This window comes from Erinaceus europaeus, chromosome 13 (genome assembly GCF_950295315.1).
Source record: "Erinaceus europaeus chromosome 13, mEriEur2.1, whole genome shotgun sequence".
In the NCBI taxonomy this organism is placed as follows: Eukaryota; Metazoa; Chordata; class Mammalia; order Eulipotyphla; family Erinaceidae; genus Erinaceus; species Erinaceus europaeus.
The window spans coordinates 36,745,251-36,761,853 of record NC_080174.1 but is presented as its reverse complement, the minus strand read 5'-3'; the positions used below and the strand labels follow the sequence as shown (position 1 = coordinate 36,761,853).

The 16,603-nt window shown below is 41.4% G+C and overlaps 1 protein-coding gene across 2 annotated transcripts in view; it reads left to right on the top strand.

Annotated features, from left to right (window-relative positions):
• The first annotated feature begins 1,026 nt into the window (after positions 1-1,026).
• Positions 1,027-16,603, top strand: part of KDM1A (lysine demethylase 1A) — an 81,517-nt gene continuing 65,940 nt past the window's right edge. For both annotated transcript variants that reach the window (XM_007528735.3, XM_016190648.2), the window contains exons 1-2: positions 1,027-1,510; positions 9,361-9,526. In XM_007528735.3, coding sequence (XP_007528797.2) covers positions 1,160-1,510; positions 9,361-9,526 — 517 coding nt within the window. In that variant the 5' untranslated portion in view covers positions 1,027-1,159. The remainder of the gene's footprint in view (positions 1,511-9,360; positions 9,527-16,603) is intronic.

Here is a 16,603-nt window from a genome sequence, read left to right as displayed (position 1 = left end):
CAACAGAGAAGGAGGAGAAAAAAGGAAGAAGAAGGAGGAAGAGGAGGAGGAGGAGAAGGAGGAGGAGGAGGAGGAGGAAGAGGAGGGGGAGGAGTAGGAGGGGAGGGGGAAGAGAAGGGGGAGAAGGAGAAGGGGGGAGAAGGAGGAGGAGAAGGGGTAGGGGGGAGAAGGAGCGGTAGGGGGAGGAGGAGGGGTAGGGGGGAGGAGGAGGGGTAGGGGAGGAGAAGGGGTAAGGAGGAGGAGGGGGAGGGGGGGAGGAGGAGGAGAAGGGGTAGGGAGGAGGAAGAAGGAGGAGGAGGGAGGAGGGGGAGGAGGGGGTAGGGTTAGGGGTAGGAGGGGTAGGGGTAGGGGGAGGAGGGGTAGGGGTAGGGGTAGGAGGGGTAGGGGTAGGAGGGGTAGGAGGGGGGAGGGGGAGGGGGAGGATTGGAGGAGGATGGGGGAGGGGGGGAGGGAGGGGGAGGAGGAGGAGGAGGAGGAGGATCTCTGGTTTGGGAGGTGGCCATGTGGGATTAAGATTTCGACCTGAGTCGAACCAGCCAGAGTGATGCTTTGGCTCTCTCTCTCTCCTACCTCCCAAATAAATAAAATACATAAACAAATAATTACTTAAAAAAAAAAAGATAATCTGCCAGTTACACTCCAGCAGTTTCCTCCTCACTATGCTGTTAGTGCTTTGAACTCAAGGACTTCATAACCCCGTCATGTGACTAGTATTAATAAACACTAATTGACGAATGAATAGTACGTGAATGAATGAGCAAATAAAATGAAAGATTGTGAGCACTCAGGAGAGGAAAATATCACAATCGGAGATGCTTTCAAGCCCAGAAGTCCTAGCACCCGACAGCAGTGTTGGTGTGCATGCATGGGGCCTGGGAAGAAGCAATCCAAGTCAAAAACACGCTCTAGGAAAGCACCACACTCTTTGCCACGGCGCCGCTCTAGCTGCGAGGAGGCCTCTCTGTGGTAGTTGGGGAGGGCGGGGCTGTGGGCGTGGAAGGTCTTTTTGTCCCAGCGCCGCAGAGGCGCGCTCTGAGTGAGCGTGCGCAGAGGCGGTTGGTTGTCCTGAGCTGTGTGTGAATTGAGGCGAGGCGACTCCAGACCCACGGACACACTGAGCGAGCGGCCCCTTCGGCCGTCGGCAGCCAGGCGGCCGGAAATGTTGTCCGGGAAGAAGGCGGCCGCTGCTGCTGCTGCGGCGGCGGCAGCGGCGGCCGGGACGGAGGCCGGCCCCGGGTCCGCGGGCAGCGCGGAGAATGGCTCCGAGGTGGCGGCGCCACCCGCGGGCCTGTCAGGCCCCGCAGATGCCGGGCCGGGGGTGGCCGGGGAGCGCACCCCCCGCAAGAAGGAACCTCCGCGGGCCTCGCCTCCGGGCGGCCTGGCCGAGCAGGCGGGATCTGCCGGGCCTCAGGCCGGGCCTACGGTCGTGCCCGGGTCTGTAACTCCCATGGAGACGGGAATCGCCGAGACTCCGGAGGGGCGGCGGACCAGCCGGCGCAAGCGGGCCAAGGTGAGACCCGCCCCGCTCCCCGAGGCCGCGGACCCAGGCAGGCGCCCCGGCTCCCGGCTCCGTAGCCCCTGAGCGCCGAGCCCCGGCCACCCACACCCACACCCGCCGGCTGGCGGCGGCGCGAGGGGCGCGCGCTGAATGCGGCCTTTGTGCGCGGCCGGGCAGGGCCGGGCCGGGCCGAGCCGGGCCGGCTGGGAAGGGGCTCCCGGGAGGGGCCCCGCCAGACATCGGGAACACCCTTGGTTCTCTTGCCTGGGAGAAAATGGCTGGCTCCCCGACGTGGGTTGGTGGCTGGCCTAGGCGGAGACCTGGCGTGTTTGTGTCTGGCAGCTGCTCAGCAATATCTCTTGGGGTTCATCTGGGAGCACCCCGGGGCCCTTGAGTGGTAGAAATCGCCTCAGCTTTGTAGACAGGAAAGAAACACTTACCCCTTTTTTTTTTTCCTTTCATCCTCTCTGGGATGATTTTACTTTCAAGTTGGAATATATATAGACATGTATATACATATCTGTATATAGTTTTTTTTTTTTTTTTTTTCTGAGAAAGCTACAGAGAGAACAGATCACTGCTCAGCTCTGGCTTATGGTGGTGCTGAGAATTGAACCTAGCACCTCAGGGCCTCAGGCATGAAAGTCTTTAGTATAAACTATGCTGTCTCCCCAGCCCTCAATTTTTTAAATTATAATTATTTCTTAATAAAGAAGCTGATTAAGAGGGCAAGGTACAAAAATACATGGGAAGAAAAGGATTATTCCCAAGATAGTATGGGACAATAGTTGCCTCACATTTCTGAGTGCCAGTTGTGTTTTGAGTGCCTCCAACATTTTTTATTTTTGCTGAACATCAACTGGCAGATATCCTTAGCTGGGGCACACAGTTAAATAGTTACGGAGCTGGAATACAAGCCAGACACTTTTGTACCATTAGCATGTGAAACAAAGGACCACATGGGACTGCAGAATGTGCAGGACTCTGGGACAGTACTAGGCCACAGAGTTGGTCCTTTTCTGAAGATTTTATGGTCCAGTTGAGGAAACGAAATAAAAATGAGTTTAGTTTCACAAACAATTTAAAAATAAACATATGAAAATGTATAATTTATGTACTTTGTGCATATATCAAGTTTTCTATGTGAATAATCTTTTAAGTGGATATACCAATTTAGTGTGTATGAGGAGCCGCTTTGAGATGAGTATTTTTCAGACAAGAACCCTCAGATTCACCTGTGCACCTGAGAGTGCTGTCTTCAAGAATGTTCTGTGCCAAGTAAAGAGGAAAGAATGGGGGTGGGAGTATTTACCAAAACGTGTTTGAGAAACAGAGGTTAGTGACTTTAAAAATATATATATATATTTATTTATTTTCCTTTTGTTGCCCTTGTTATTTTTATTGTTATTGCTGTCATTGTTGGACAGGACGGAAGGAGGAGGGGAAGACGGGGAGAGAAAGATATAGACACCTGCAGACCTGCTTCACCTTTTGTGAAGTGACTCCTCTGCAGGTGGGGAGGGGGGTATCCTTGCTCGGGTCCTTGCGTTTTGCGCCATGTGCGCTTAAGCTGCTGTGCTACCGCCTAGCCCCCAGCTTAGTGACTCTTAAGCTCAAATGAACTAGAAGGCCAATACTTTTTTTCATGATTTTAATAGAAAGTGGGACCCCTGGAGCTCCAGTGGTGCAGTAGATTAGCGCGTGGTACTTATACCAGAAAGTAGGGCCCCAAACCAAGATTAGTAAGACTAGTATATATATTTTTTAATTCTTTTTAAAAATTATTTTCCCTTTTGTTGCCCTTGTTTTTTATTGTTGTTGTAGTAGTTATTATTGTTATTGATGTCATCGTTGTTAGATAGGACAGAGAGAAATGGAGAGAGAAGGGGAAGACAGAGAGGGAGGGAGAAAGATAGACACATGCAGACCTGCTTCACTGCTTGTGAAGTGACTCCCCAGCAGGTGGGGAGCGGGGGGGGGGGGGGGGGGGGGGCTCTAACCAGGATCTTTACGGTCCTTTGCTTAACCCGCTGCGCTACCGCCCGACTCCCAACACTAATATATTTTTAAATTACCTGCTTACTGGAATATTTCACAACCTTACAATTAATCATTTTTTGTGTGTGATTCACTGGTTTTCAGCATATTCACAAAATTGTACGTCCAGCACCACAGTCAGTATTAGAAAATTTTCATCACCCGCAGAAGACACACACCATTAGCAATCTTTCACCATTACTCCACTCCCCCATGGCAGTTACTAATCATTTCTGTGGATTTGCCAGTCCTGGAGATTTAAAGATTATTTATTATGGGAGAGGAAGGAGAGGCCAAGTACTGCTCAGCTCTGACCTGAAGGTGATGCTTTAATGTTGTTTTTACCAGAACATCACTCAGCTATGGCTTATGTTGGTACTGGGGATTGAACCTGGGACTGCAGAACCTCAGGCATAATCGCTGTGCTATATCCCCCCCCCTTTTTTAGTATTTATTTGTTTATTCCCTTTTGTTGCCCTTGTTTTATTGTTGTAGTTATTATTGTTATTGATGTCATCGTTGTTGGATAGAACAGAGAGAAATGGAGAAAGGAGGGGAAGAGAAAGACAGACACCTACAAACCTGCTTCACCGCCTGCAGGTGGGAAGCCCGGGAGCTCAAACCAGAATCCTTAAGCCGGTCCTTGTGCTTTGCATCATTTGCGCTTAACCTGCTGCGCTACCGCCGACTCCCAGCTATATCCCTAACCTACAAATTGGTACTCTTATCAGACTTGAGCTCCCTGGCCCTGGGCTTTTTCTCCCTTTTTCTGTAATAGCTTTGCTGGAGCTTCATGCCTACTCAGTTCTGTCACTTCTCATGGACTCATTCTCTTTTCTGTTTTTCTACATGGGGGGGGGGAAGAGAGTGAAGTAGATACAATGATGTATAAGAGAAATCCCACAGTACCACTCCACTGTTCATGAAGCTTTTTAGCATGATCCTCTCATGTGGCAGATGGGACCTTGAAGCTGGGTCTTTGTGTATGATGAAGTGTTCCCTAGTGGATGAGCCATCCAATCAGCCTGAACATTTTATATAGACATTTTGTATAAATGAGTTTATATTAATATGTGACCCTTTGTATCTGTCTTTAGGCCTCTTTTCTCGCCTTTCCTTTCTTTCTTCCCCCCTCCCCCCGTGTTTTTTCAAGGTTTGCCCATAATGTATTTTCATTCAGTACTTGAGAACTCTGGCTCAATAATATCCCATTGTGTGAATATAAGACTGCATTTATTTATCCATTCTTCATTTGATGGACATTTAGATGTTTTTTTTTATCTTTTAACTATTAGTATAAATAATGCTGGTGTGAACTTTTTTTTAAAAAAAGATTTTATTTATTCATGAGAAAGATAGGAGAGAGGAGAGAGAGAACCAGACATCACTCTGGTACATGTGCTGCTGGGAATTGAACTCAGGACCTCATGCTTGAGAGTCCAGTACTTTATCCACTGCACCACCTCCCAGACCACTGGTGTGAACTTTTATGTACAATTGTGTGTGTGTGTGTGTGTGTGTGTGTGTGTACATACGTTTTCATTTCTTGGATGTATTCCTAGAAATGGAATTGCTACATCATATGGGTAATACCTTATAGGATCTCTGTGATTGATTTTTTCGAAAAACACTCAGTTTCCAATGAAGAGAAAAACAAATTTGCCATTTCCTCCAGTGGTATATAAGGCTCCTAATTTCTTTATATACTGGGCAACACTGATAGATTACTTATTGCAGCCTATTTTGTCATTTAAGATGTGAAGTTTTAATATATCTTTTCTTGTGTTTATTGGCCATTTGTTTATCTTCATTGATGAGCTGTTCAAATCCCAGGTTAATTTTAAAATTGAGTTGTCTTTTTATTTTTGAATAGTTGGCTATTTCAATGTGGTGACTATAAAAGTTAATTTTGATGAGGTCCGGTTGATTTTTTATTTTTGGGGGGGAGGCTCTTTTGTTTTCTAGTGCTATATCTAAGAAATCATTGCTTAGGTCAATGTTGTGAAATTTTACTTCTCTTTTTCCTTCTTTTTCGTTTTAGCTCCTGCATTTAGGTTTGTGATCATTTTGGAGTGCTTTTTGTTTATGGTATGAAGTAGGGAGGTTCTTACCTCTTCTGCATGCTGATTACACTACTCCCATCAGCCTTTTTTTTTTGATAGGATAAGAGAGAGACAGTTACCTGTAGTACTACATTGCTTGTGAAGTTCCTCCATGCAAATGGGGACTGGGTGACTTGAATTTAAGTCTTCATGTATGATAATGGGTGTGTTCTACTAGGTACACCACCACTTGGCCTGAGGGTTTTTTTTTTAAATATCTTTTCCCTTGAGGATGAAGAACTTTCTAGACCATCCTTTTCTAAATGTATTCCTTGCTATTTCTTCATCAAAACAGTTGATTAAACAATGCTTAAAATATGCTTTGTGTCTACCATAAAGGATATTATAAAAACTATAGATCTTGGATTCTGTTTTTCTTCATAATGTGTTCCATTGTGACAAGCTGAATTACTGTAGTAGAAAGGATCTTACATTGTGTTTGCCTTAGAATTTGCACATTGCAGAGGTCCATAGTAGGCATTAGCTAAGTGATCATTGACTGAATAGATAAGATGGAGGGACTGTGGATTAAAGTCCTGAGTCTCCCTACTAAAGAGGGTTAGAAAAGGGTCAAGTACTGTTGAACTCTTAAAGGAGAAAGAAGCTATAAATATGTTAACACTTTTAATCCATCTTTGAATGTTTTTCCCCATGCTGCTTTTTACCTATTGTCCTCAGACTTGTACCTACTGTTAGGATTAAGCTCAGTGCCTACACTTCTGTAGGTTTTATTCTAAAGACTTTACTACAATAATAAACTAAAGAATTCATTAAGAATATATAAATATAGTGGGAAGGGAGGTGACGCAGTGGCTAAGGCACTAGACTCTCAAGTATGAGGTCCCGAGTTCGATCCCCAGCAGCACACGTACCAGAGTGATGGCTGGTTCTTTCTCTCCTCCGATCTTTCTCATGAATAAGTAAATAAATTCTTTAAAAAAAAAGAATATATAAATATAGACAGTTACAGAAATAATAGTCAATCCATATCTGTAAACCTGGGAGAACTACTGTAGCTTCCAATGGAGGGAATGAGGATACAGAACTCTGGTGGTGGGAACAATGCAGAATTACACCCCTGTTATCTTCTAACTCTAAATCAATATTAAGTCACTAATAAAAAATTACCTCTCTAAAAAAATAATTCATTAAGAGTCAGGAGGCTCTTTCGTAATGATTTTGTCCACTGTGTTATATACTTAGGTATTCAGTATTTGGTCAATGAATGCAAATATTTATTTGTTTGTTTATTTATTTTTTATTGCCACCAGGGTTACCATTGGAGCTCAGTGACAGCACTATGAATCCACCACTCTCAGTGGCCTGTCTTTCTTTCTTTTTCTCTCTTTCTTCTTTTCTTTTCTCCTTTTTTTTTTTTTCTATTTTATGTGCTAAGACAGAGAGTAACTGAGAAGATAGACACTGCAGACTTGCTTCATCACTCGGGAAGTGTTCCCTCCTGGAGGTGGGGAATGGCGGCTAAACCCAGGTCTTTATGCATAGTAATATATACTCTCAACCAGGGGCTCAGCCTCCCATTATTCATGTTTTAAATGAGATTTTGATTTCATTTTCTAACCCACTTTGTTTTCAGTGAAACTATTATTTACCTTAACCACCCTACTCTCTAACCTTTAAGACCCGTGGTTATGTCATTTAGAAAAATGGCAAATACAAAGATAGCCATCCATCTGGACTATTTCAGAGACATTTCCAAAGCTAAAATCGATACTATATTCACAAAACTGTTCATTTTGGAAATCTAGTAAATTAGGTATATAATAGGTGAAAAACCATTGTCTCCACATGTAGTCACTTATTTTTATTCTTTTTGTCTTTACTGAATCTGAAATAATTATGGTGCTGCTGTTCTATGGCTTGTTGGAACTTTTTTTAAGTTATTGAAATCTTCATTAGGTTTGGAGTCACAGTGACAATTTAACATTGTTCTACAGTCAGTGACTTTTTATATATAATACCTTACATTTTGACAAACAAAAACCTTTCTTGTCTTAATATCTTTTACTCCCAATAAAATACTAAGACTGCTGCTTCTCTACATTGCCTGATTCCTTTATAATCAGTTTGTGAATTAGTAGTAAGAGCAATGCTCTCCCATTTCCACTTAACTTATTCTTTAATTTTTTTTGTGATAAGGAGTTTTTGCTTTTATTTAGTTATCTTAGGTCATCTATTTTTTTAACAAATGAAAATTTCCATTTGACTATTGCCATATGTAAGTTTTGCTTTTACCCCTTTGATTTCTTTTTTCTTTTTACACCAGGGCACTACTCAGCTCTGGCTTATAGTGGTTTGGGGGATTGAACCTGGGGCTTTGGAGCCTCAGATGTGAGAGTCTCTTTGCATAACCATTATGCTACCTACCCCTTCCCCCCCCTTTGATTTCAATTGTGGTTTCCCCATGGAATATTACTTAGAAACAGAGTTGGCATTATTGTTCTAGTTAACTATATTTTTGTCTAATTAGAAATTATTTTAGTCTTGTTGGAAATCCCAGTGTTGTGAACACGATACATGCATAAACAGTTTAGGAATTGAAGAGAGCCTCAGAGTCATTGATTTACATGTCAGAAATGTGATATAAAAATTATCTATTGGGGAGTTGGGTGGTAGTGCAGTGGGTTAAGTGCACGTGGCGCAAAGCACAAGGACCTGGTTCGATCCCCTGGCTCTCCACCTGCAGGGGAGTTGCTTCACAAGTGGTGAAGTAGGTCTGCAGGTGTCTTTCTCTTCCCCTCAGTCTTCCTCTCTCTTCATTTCTCTGTTCTGTCCAACTACAATGACATCAATTCTTCTTCTTCTAGCGTTTGCCCTTCTTCCGTAGCCAGTCAACAGCATCAGGTTGAGCCTGATGTAAAGTTTCGAGACCTCCTTTGAATCTGGAGAGGTGGCAGTCGTTGACTATGTGGGTCATAGTCTGTCTGGAGCCGCAGGGGCAGTTCGGGTCATCTCTGGCTCCCCAGCGATGGAACATAGCGGCGCACCGGCCATGGCCTGTTCGATAGCGATTGAGGAGGGCCCAATCATAACGTGCTAGGTCAAAGCCGGGTTGACGCTTGCAGGGGTCTGTGATGAGGTGTTTGTTCTTTACCTCAGCTGACTGCCAGCTCTGTTTCCAAGAGTCTGGAACAGAGAAGTTCAGTGTAGGCGTAGGGGACCAGATTGGGTGACATCAATAACAACAATAATAACTACAACAATAAAAAATAAAGGCAGCAAAAGGAAAAATAAATATTTAAAAAAATTTAAAAAACATTGTAAAAAAAATCTATTGGACTAGGGAGCTAGGTGGTGCTGCATCTGGTCAAGTGCACATGTTACCATGAGCAAGGACCTGGCTTCAAGGCCCTGGTCCCCTACAAGGAGGATGCTTTGCAAGTGGTGGTACAGTGCTGCAGGTATTTTTCTTTCTGTTTCTCTCCCCTCTCTATTTCCCCTTCCCTCTCAGTTTCTCTCTGTCTTATGAAAATGAAAAGTATTTTTTAAATTATCTACTGGACTAAGTCTGTATTAACACAAAATTGTTTCATGAGAAATTTTGGTTTTAATAGTTGCCTAGTATGAATTAACTATTCTTGTTATTTGCTTATTTCCATTAAAATTTATAGTTAAAAAGAAATTCACATTCACTGATGGTTCCAAAGAGTACCTGGTTTTAGATGTTCACTATATTTAACTTTTCCTGGTATAATCTTTATATAGGTAGAGTACAGAGAGATGGATGAAAGCTTGGCCAACCTCTCAGAAGATGAGTATTACTCAGAAGAAGAGAGAAATGCTAAAGCAGAGAAGGAAAAGAAGCTACCCCCACCACCTCCTCAAGCCCCACCTGAAGAAGAAAATGAAAGTGAGCCTGAAGAACCATCTGGTGAGTTATAGTAATCAACCTACAGTTTTATCTTAGAAATGAGAGTAAATGAATTTATTTGTATTAGGCATTGCTATTTTTGTCTTCACCTTGGAGCTTATACTCTTATGACTGTCTTATTGTGTATATATAATGTACAAATATATGTGAATCATATGTATAAGTATATACACACATGCCTAGTGGTACTGATTTCCTTTTTGTTTGTGTGTCTGCATACATCTAGGAGGAAAGTGAAGAATGAAGGTGGAAGTTTAGAAGTGTAGTAAAAGATGACCAGAAAGAAAGTAGGCAAAAATAAGGGCTGGCAAGAGAGCTCATCTGGATAGTATACCTACTTTGTCATGTGTGTGACCTCAAGACCTCCCCCCCCCCCCACTGAGCATAGCTATGTAACTTTAGTGTGGGGTATCTTTCCCTCTCTTCCCTCTGTCTTTTTTTTTTTAATCTGAAAAAGTTAGCTAGAACTGCTGAAACTCCAGTGATGCCACAACACCCCCACCACCACCACCCCCAAAAAAATGAGGAAAAGAAAGCTAAGTTGAAAGAACCGTATCTCAATGATAACTCTGATCAGAATTTAGATGGAGACAGAATGGTTTAGAAAGTTTTCTGGTGAAATAATACACACAGTTGGATACTTTGTTTTTTTAATTTTTAAAAATTTTTTTATTGGGGGATTAATGTTTTACAGTCAACAATAAATACAATAGTTTGTACATGCATAAAATTTCTCAGTTTTCCACATAACAATACAACCCCCACTAGGTCCTCTGTCATTCTTTTCCAGGACTTGTACTCCCCCACCCTCACCTCAGAGTCTTTTACTTTGGTCGGATACTTTCTGATAGAATAGTTACAGTGGGGCTGGAAGGATAGCTAACCTCTTAGAAGGCATCTGGTCTTGATCCAGTTGTACTCTGGTTTGTACAGCATGGGGAGGGAAATTTCAGTACTGTAGTGTTCCCTTGGTGTCTCTTGTCTGTCTGAAAAGATCAACTAGGAGCTGTGAAGCTCAAGCAATGGTTGAAGTAAAAACCAAAAAAATTGCAGTGTCGTTCAGTTTTATTGAAGGTTTTTGGTTTTGACTGAACAATTGTAAAAAATATTTTGGGAGCCTGGGTGTGGGACACATTACAGTGTACAAGGACCTGGATTCAAGCCTCCGGTCCCCACTTGCAGGGGGAAAGCTTTGTAAGTGGTGAAGCAGGGCTGCGAGTGTCTCTGTCTCTTTCCTTCTCTATCTCTCCCTCAGTTTCTTTCTAATAATAATAATACATATATATACATATATATATATATATATATATATGTGAAAAGGTCCTAGTGCCTATTATTTACTTATTAAACCCTCCAGTCAAAAGATTGGTGTAAGAAAAGACTATATATAGATTCTAAACTCACATACTTTTTGTTATGACAGAGATTACTAGATCATACAGGTGTCAGAGCTTTAAACTTCTTTAAACAATTCTAATACATAGAATGAGTACTACTAAGAAACCTATAACAATCAAGGATACTTTTCTGAGGCTGGAGAGAGCCCCCCCTTGAGGGTGCCTGCCTTGCCTTGTGCACAACCCGGCACTGAGTCCCAGCACCATAGTGGAGGCACGGTGACACTGAGGTAAACTAGTGCTGTGTGATATGTCTGTCTGTCTGTATCTGAATGGAAAAGCTGACTGGAGGAGTGAAATCATATATGGGCCTGACCCCAGGTAGAAAGAAGAAGAAAAAAGCAAAGTTACTATTTTAGAGAAACCAAACAAAAGTTCACTCTTATTGACATGCCTGGGCTTCACTGCCCTGGGCAGATTTTTTTTTTTTTTGGGGGGGTGGTGGTGGTGGTGGTAGCGACAGCAACCACAGCACTGAAGCTTTCTGCGGTGCTGTATGTGGTATGACTGAGTGTTGCTCAAACCTGGGTTCCATACATGGTTGAGCAGACACCTTCTCAAGTGAGCTCTCTCTCAAGACCCCTAAATAGAATCTTAATTTTTCAGATTTTATGACCTCAGTGATATTTTATTACCCCCTTTACTTTATCTATTTATTTATTTTGGTATGCAGTACTGGGAAATGAATCCAGACCCTTTTCTGTACTGAGCAACCTCCACAGGCAGTACTTTTTCTTCATTTTAGAGGGAAGAAAAGAAGGAGAGAGAGACATTGAAAGGAGACATTATAGTAGTGTTCTGTTATCTAGGGAGTTCCTCAAATGCCATTGATGATGCTCCATTGTGGTACAGGGACTCAAGCCCAGGATCTCAGCACATTAATGCATATACTATATCAATCCTGCCATCTCCCAACTCCTCATTAGATTTTCTTGACTTTAACTTTACTAAGTTCTAGTAAATTAAAATATTGTTATAGTGTAATATTTTCATATTTCCAGTAGCTGTGGGCCATTTTGCATCACTGATACACTTTTTCCTCCCAAAGCTGGTGTTTTCTTTTTAATTTTTAATTAACAGTGGTTTATAAGATTAGAAGGTATTGTTCTACACTGCAGCCACCACCAGAGTTCTGTGCCCCTACCCTTGACCAATTCTTTTGCTGTTCTTTGAGGCAAACAGAGAGAAAGAGAAGAAGATAACAGCACCAAAACATCCCTCAGTGTGATGGGGGCCAAGCTTCAGCCTGGGTTATGCACATAGCAAAGCAGTGCACTATCCAAGTCCTTCACTGAATTCTTTTAGTGCTATACCACTTAAAAATAAATGCTTATAACTATCAACAAGAGTATACAATGAATGTTTTATAGGAATGATAATGATGGAATAACACAGTAAAAGAATCTCACAAGCATAATGAAACAACAGAAAACCGTCAGGTACAAAAGAGTACCTTCTGTTTTGTTTGTTTGTTTGTTTGTTTTGCCTCCAGGGTTATTGCAGGGGCTTGGTGCCGACACTACAAATCCACTGCTCTTGGGGGCCATTTTTTCCCATTTTGTTGCTCTTGTATGTTTACCTTCTGTACTACAGATTTCCTTTGTATGAAGTTCCAAAACTGGCAAGATTAGTATGCTAGAAAGTTAGAATATTGTTACTTTTTGCAGAGTTCCTAAGGTACTGAAGATACTACTTTTTGATCTGTGGACTGCATCTTTGTGAGAATTCATCTCAGAAAATCCTTATTTTTAAATAAAAAGCTTACTTTTAAAAAAGCTAAAGTGCTAGTTTAAGACCCCATCTGTTATATCTTGTATGACTTTTGTGCTCAGATTAAGGCATATTTTCATTTGGGAAACTATCCTTACTCTAGGGTTTTTTTTTTTTTTTTTGGGGGGGGAGGGGGTTTCCTCCAGAGCATTACACAGCTCTGGCTTATGGTGGTGCTAGGGAGAACCTGGGGTCTCAGAGCATCAGGCATGGATGTCTTTTGCACAAACATTATGCTGTCTCCTAGCCCCATACAAGGTTTTCACCTCTATGATATATAAATCTCTAGAAGTTATTTTATTTAAAATAACAAGTACTTAATTAGCACCTAAGGACTGATTACATGTGAGATGTTAATTTAAACTCAAGAATATGTATGATTTATATAATTGTATTAAAGGAATACAATTGAGAACATTTCTTGGGAGGGGTCAGGCAGTGGTGCACCAGGTTAAGTGCACATAGTATGAAGCACAGGGAGTGGCACAAGGATCCTGGTTCGAGCCTCCAGCTCCCCACCTGCAGGGGTGGGGTTGCTTCATAAGTGGTGAAGCAGGTTTTTTTCTTTCCCTCTCTATCTTCCTCTCCCCTCTCAATTTTTCTCTATCCTAGCCAATAAAAAAAAGGGGGGATGGCCACCAGGAGCAGTGGATTTGTAGTGCTGAGCCCCAACTGTAAATCCTAGAGGCAAAAAAAAAAAAAAAAAAAAAAACCAAACATTTTTTAAAACAAAGAGATTACGTTCTGGATTGAATTCATCTTTAGAGAGTTTCTAACATTGATTTTCCCAGAACTTTCTTAAAATAACTTTTTGGACACTGCCTTATTGAGAGTAGCATGTTACCTTTGGGATTCATGTCTCCTAGGAGAATTATAGCTTTCTCTGTACTAGAGCAAACACCCGCTTTTTTCATTTGATTTTATTATAGTCTTTTTTTAACATTTGTCTTCCCTAAATCTGCTTCTGAATTCCTACTTTTCCCATAACTATACTTGTGTTTTCTTCAGTTGATGCCATTCTTTTCTTCTGTTGCAGATCTGCTAATGAGGTACTTGGGGATAATCTTTTCTTCTTTTTTTTCTTTAATTTTTTATATTTATTTATTTTACCTTTTGTTGCCCTTGTTTTTTTATTGTTGTAGTTATTATTGTTGTTATTGATGTTGTCATTGTTAGATAGGACAGAGAGAAAATGGAGAGAGGAGGGGAAGACAGAGGTGGGAGAGAAAGACACTTGTAGACCTGCTTCACCACTTGTGAAGCGACTCCTCTGCAGGTGGGGAGCCAGGGGCTCGAACCAGGATTCCTACACTGGTCCTTGCGCTTTGCACCACATGTGCTTAACTCGCTGCGCCACCGTTTGACTCCCGGAGATAATTTTTTTCAATTACTATAGGCCAAGGCTGCAGACCTCTTAGTTTAAGGACTAAGTATAGTAATACTCTTGATATGATCTGAGATCTCAGATACTGCCTCACTCTTTTATGTGTAGCTGTCAGTGTTTTAGCTCAAAGTTGTTACTTCTTTGACCTCTGAAAAATTTAAACCAAGTCTTGATATTTTCTTTATTTTGAAAGAGGTCTTCTTTTTCCCTTTTAGCAACCGTCAGACACTTCTTCCATTCACTCCTTTCATTACCTCCGCCTCCCCCCAAAAAAGTAAATGTGTTAGCAAAAGGATTTAGGATTTTGGGGCATCTTCCTTCTGCTGTGGTCTAGTTTATTTAAATTTAATGGTTTAGTCTAGAGTTATTTTTTGGGGGAGAAAGTTAAACTTGTTAAGTTTAGAATATTTTCAGTGCTCAATTTGGCAGCCTAAATTTGCCAGTACTTTTGTGGTTATGAAAATAAAATTATTTAAAACAACTTAAAATTGGGGGTGGTGAGATAGCCCAGTGGTTATGCAAAAGCCTTTCATGCCTGAGGCTGCAAGGATCCATGCTCTACCCATCTACACTGTAAGGGAGCTGACCAGTGCTTTGGTTAAAAATAAAACAACTTAAGAGCTAATAATTTCTTTGGGAGGCCATATTCCCCCATTTTTGTTGCCCTTGTTGTAGTGGTTATTGTTGTTACTGGATAGGACAGAGAGACATCGAGAGAGGAGGGGAAGACAGAGGAGGAGAGAAAGATGCAGATACCTGAAGACCTGCTTCATTGCTTGTGAAGTGATGCCCCTTCAGGTGGGGAGCTGAGGGCTTGAACCTGGATCCTTATGCCAGTCCTTGTGATTTGCACCATGTGTGCTTAACCCTCTGCTACTGCCCAGCCCCGTCGTTTTTTGTTGTTGTTGTTGTTTTTAATGGACTGCCAGAGGTCCAATTCAGAGCTTCATACATGTAAGATCCTCATTTTACTGCTGAGCCACCTTCCCAGTCTCTGGGTCTGATTCTTTAACAAATCTTCTCTTCATCACAATTATTTTAGGTGACAATTAGAAATTAACTCAATTTCATAAAATGTGTAAGACTTGAATAATTTTATTCCAAATCAACCTTCAGAAAAAATTTATTTTGCTTTCTCAACACTGTTAACCTTCTCAAGGTGAAGCCATCCTGAAAATTGTGGGCCAAAAGATTTTCCTTAAAGATTCTTCTAGTAGCATTTTAGAGATAAGAAAGGAATATTGGAGTCTTATTTATCAGGCTAAAGAAGTTGAGGTTTTATTTTTTATTTTTTAACCAGAGCACTGTTCAGCTCTGGCTTATGGTGGTGTGGGGGATTGAACCTGGGACTTCGGAGCCTCAGGCATGAGGGTCTGTTTGCATAACCATTATGCTATCTACCCTCCACCCAGAAGTTGAGTTCTGTGTGCCCTTTAAGCACTGGGAGGGTCTGCAGAGTTAGGGGTAGCACTCAGGTTTTATGGGTGAGGAATATTTCTACAAAATGTGTGTTTTGGGAAAAATCTGATTTCCTATGTAAAGGATGAACTAAACAGTGTAAGAAGAAAGGGATCGGAGAGATGATTTAGATTGTTTTGGTGATGAGTTTAGTGGATTCTGGCTAGTTGGCAAATGTTCTTAATATCAAAGTTAAATATCATACAAATGAATTTGGGTTCTTTTTGTTGGTTTGTATTAGGAGGAAGATCTCTGTTCTAGCTTAAACATTGTTTTTAGACGCCTCAAATTTTTGATAATAATTTATAATGTGTATAGTCCTGTGGTAGTCACAATGGCTAAATCATGTATTTTTTGTGGTAAACATTACTACTTATGTTTTTAAAAATTACCTTATTGTGTTTTTAAGCATTTTTATGTATTTATATTTACTATATACATGTGAATATTTATCTTGGTAATGTTCTTAATTGGTTTACTATTGAATAGTGTATTTTATGAGAAGATTAAAATGGTTTATAGATCATGGCTAAATAGGATGCCTTTGGATTGAGTGTTGGATTATCATGTAATAGTTATGTGTCTATAAACAAAATCTAGGTTGGACTTAGTAGTGGATTTAGAATAATTGCTGATCAGTTCTGTTGTAGAAATACTTTTTCCTTTCTTGACTCAGTTGTTATCCTCTGTTCCTTAGGTTATTCTTTATTGAAGTTTTACTAATATTAAGTGAATTGTTAACATCTTTTTTTTTTTATTTCTATATGGGAACCATGATTTTTTTTTTTTTTTGTAGTTGAAATGTTGAAATTTTTCAGAAAAATCTCAAGTGTACTTCCTAGATTTAAATTGTTAGTTGGGAATAGGGTGGTAGTGCAGTGGGTTAAGCGCACATGGCACAAAGTGCAAGGACCGGCATAAGTATCCCGGTTCGAGCCCCCGGCCCCCCACCTGCACAGGAGTCGCTTCACAAGTGGTGAAGCAGGTCTGTAAGTGTCTATCTTTCTCTCCCCCTCTCTGTCTTCCCCTCTTCTCTCCATTTCTCTCTGTCCTATCCAACAACAAATG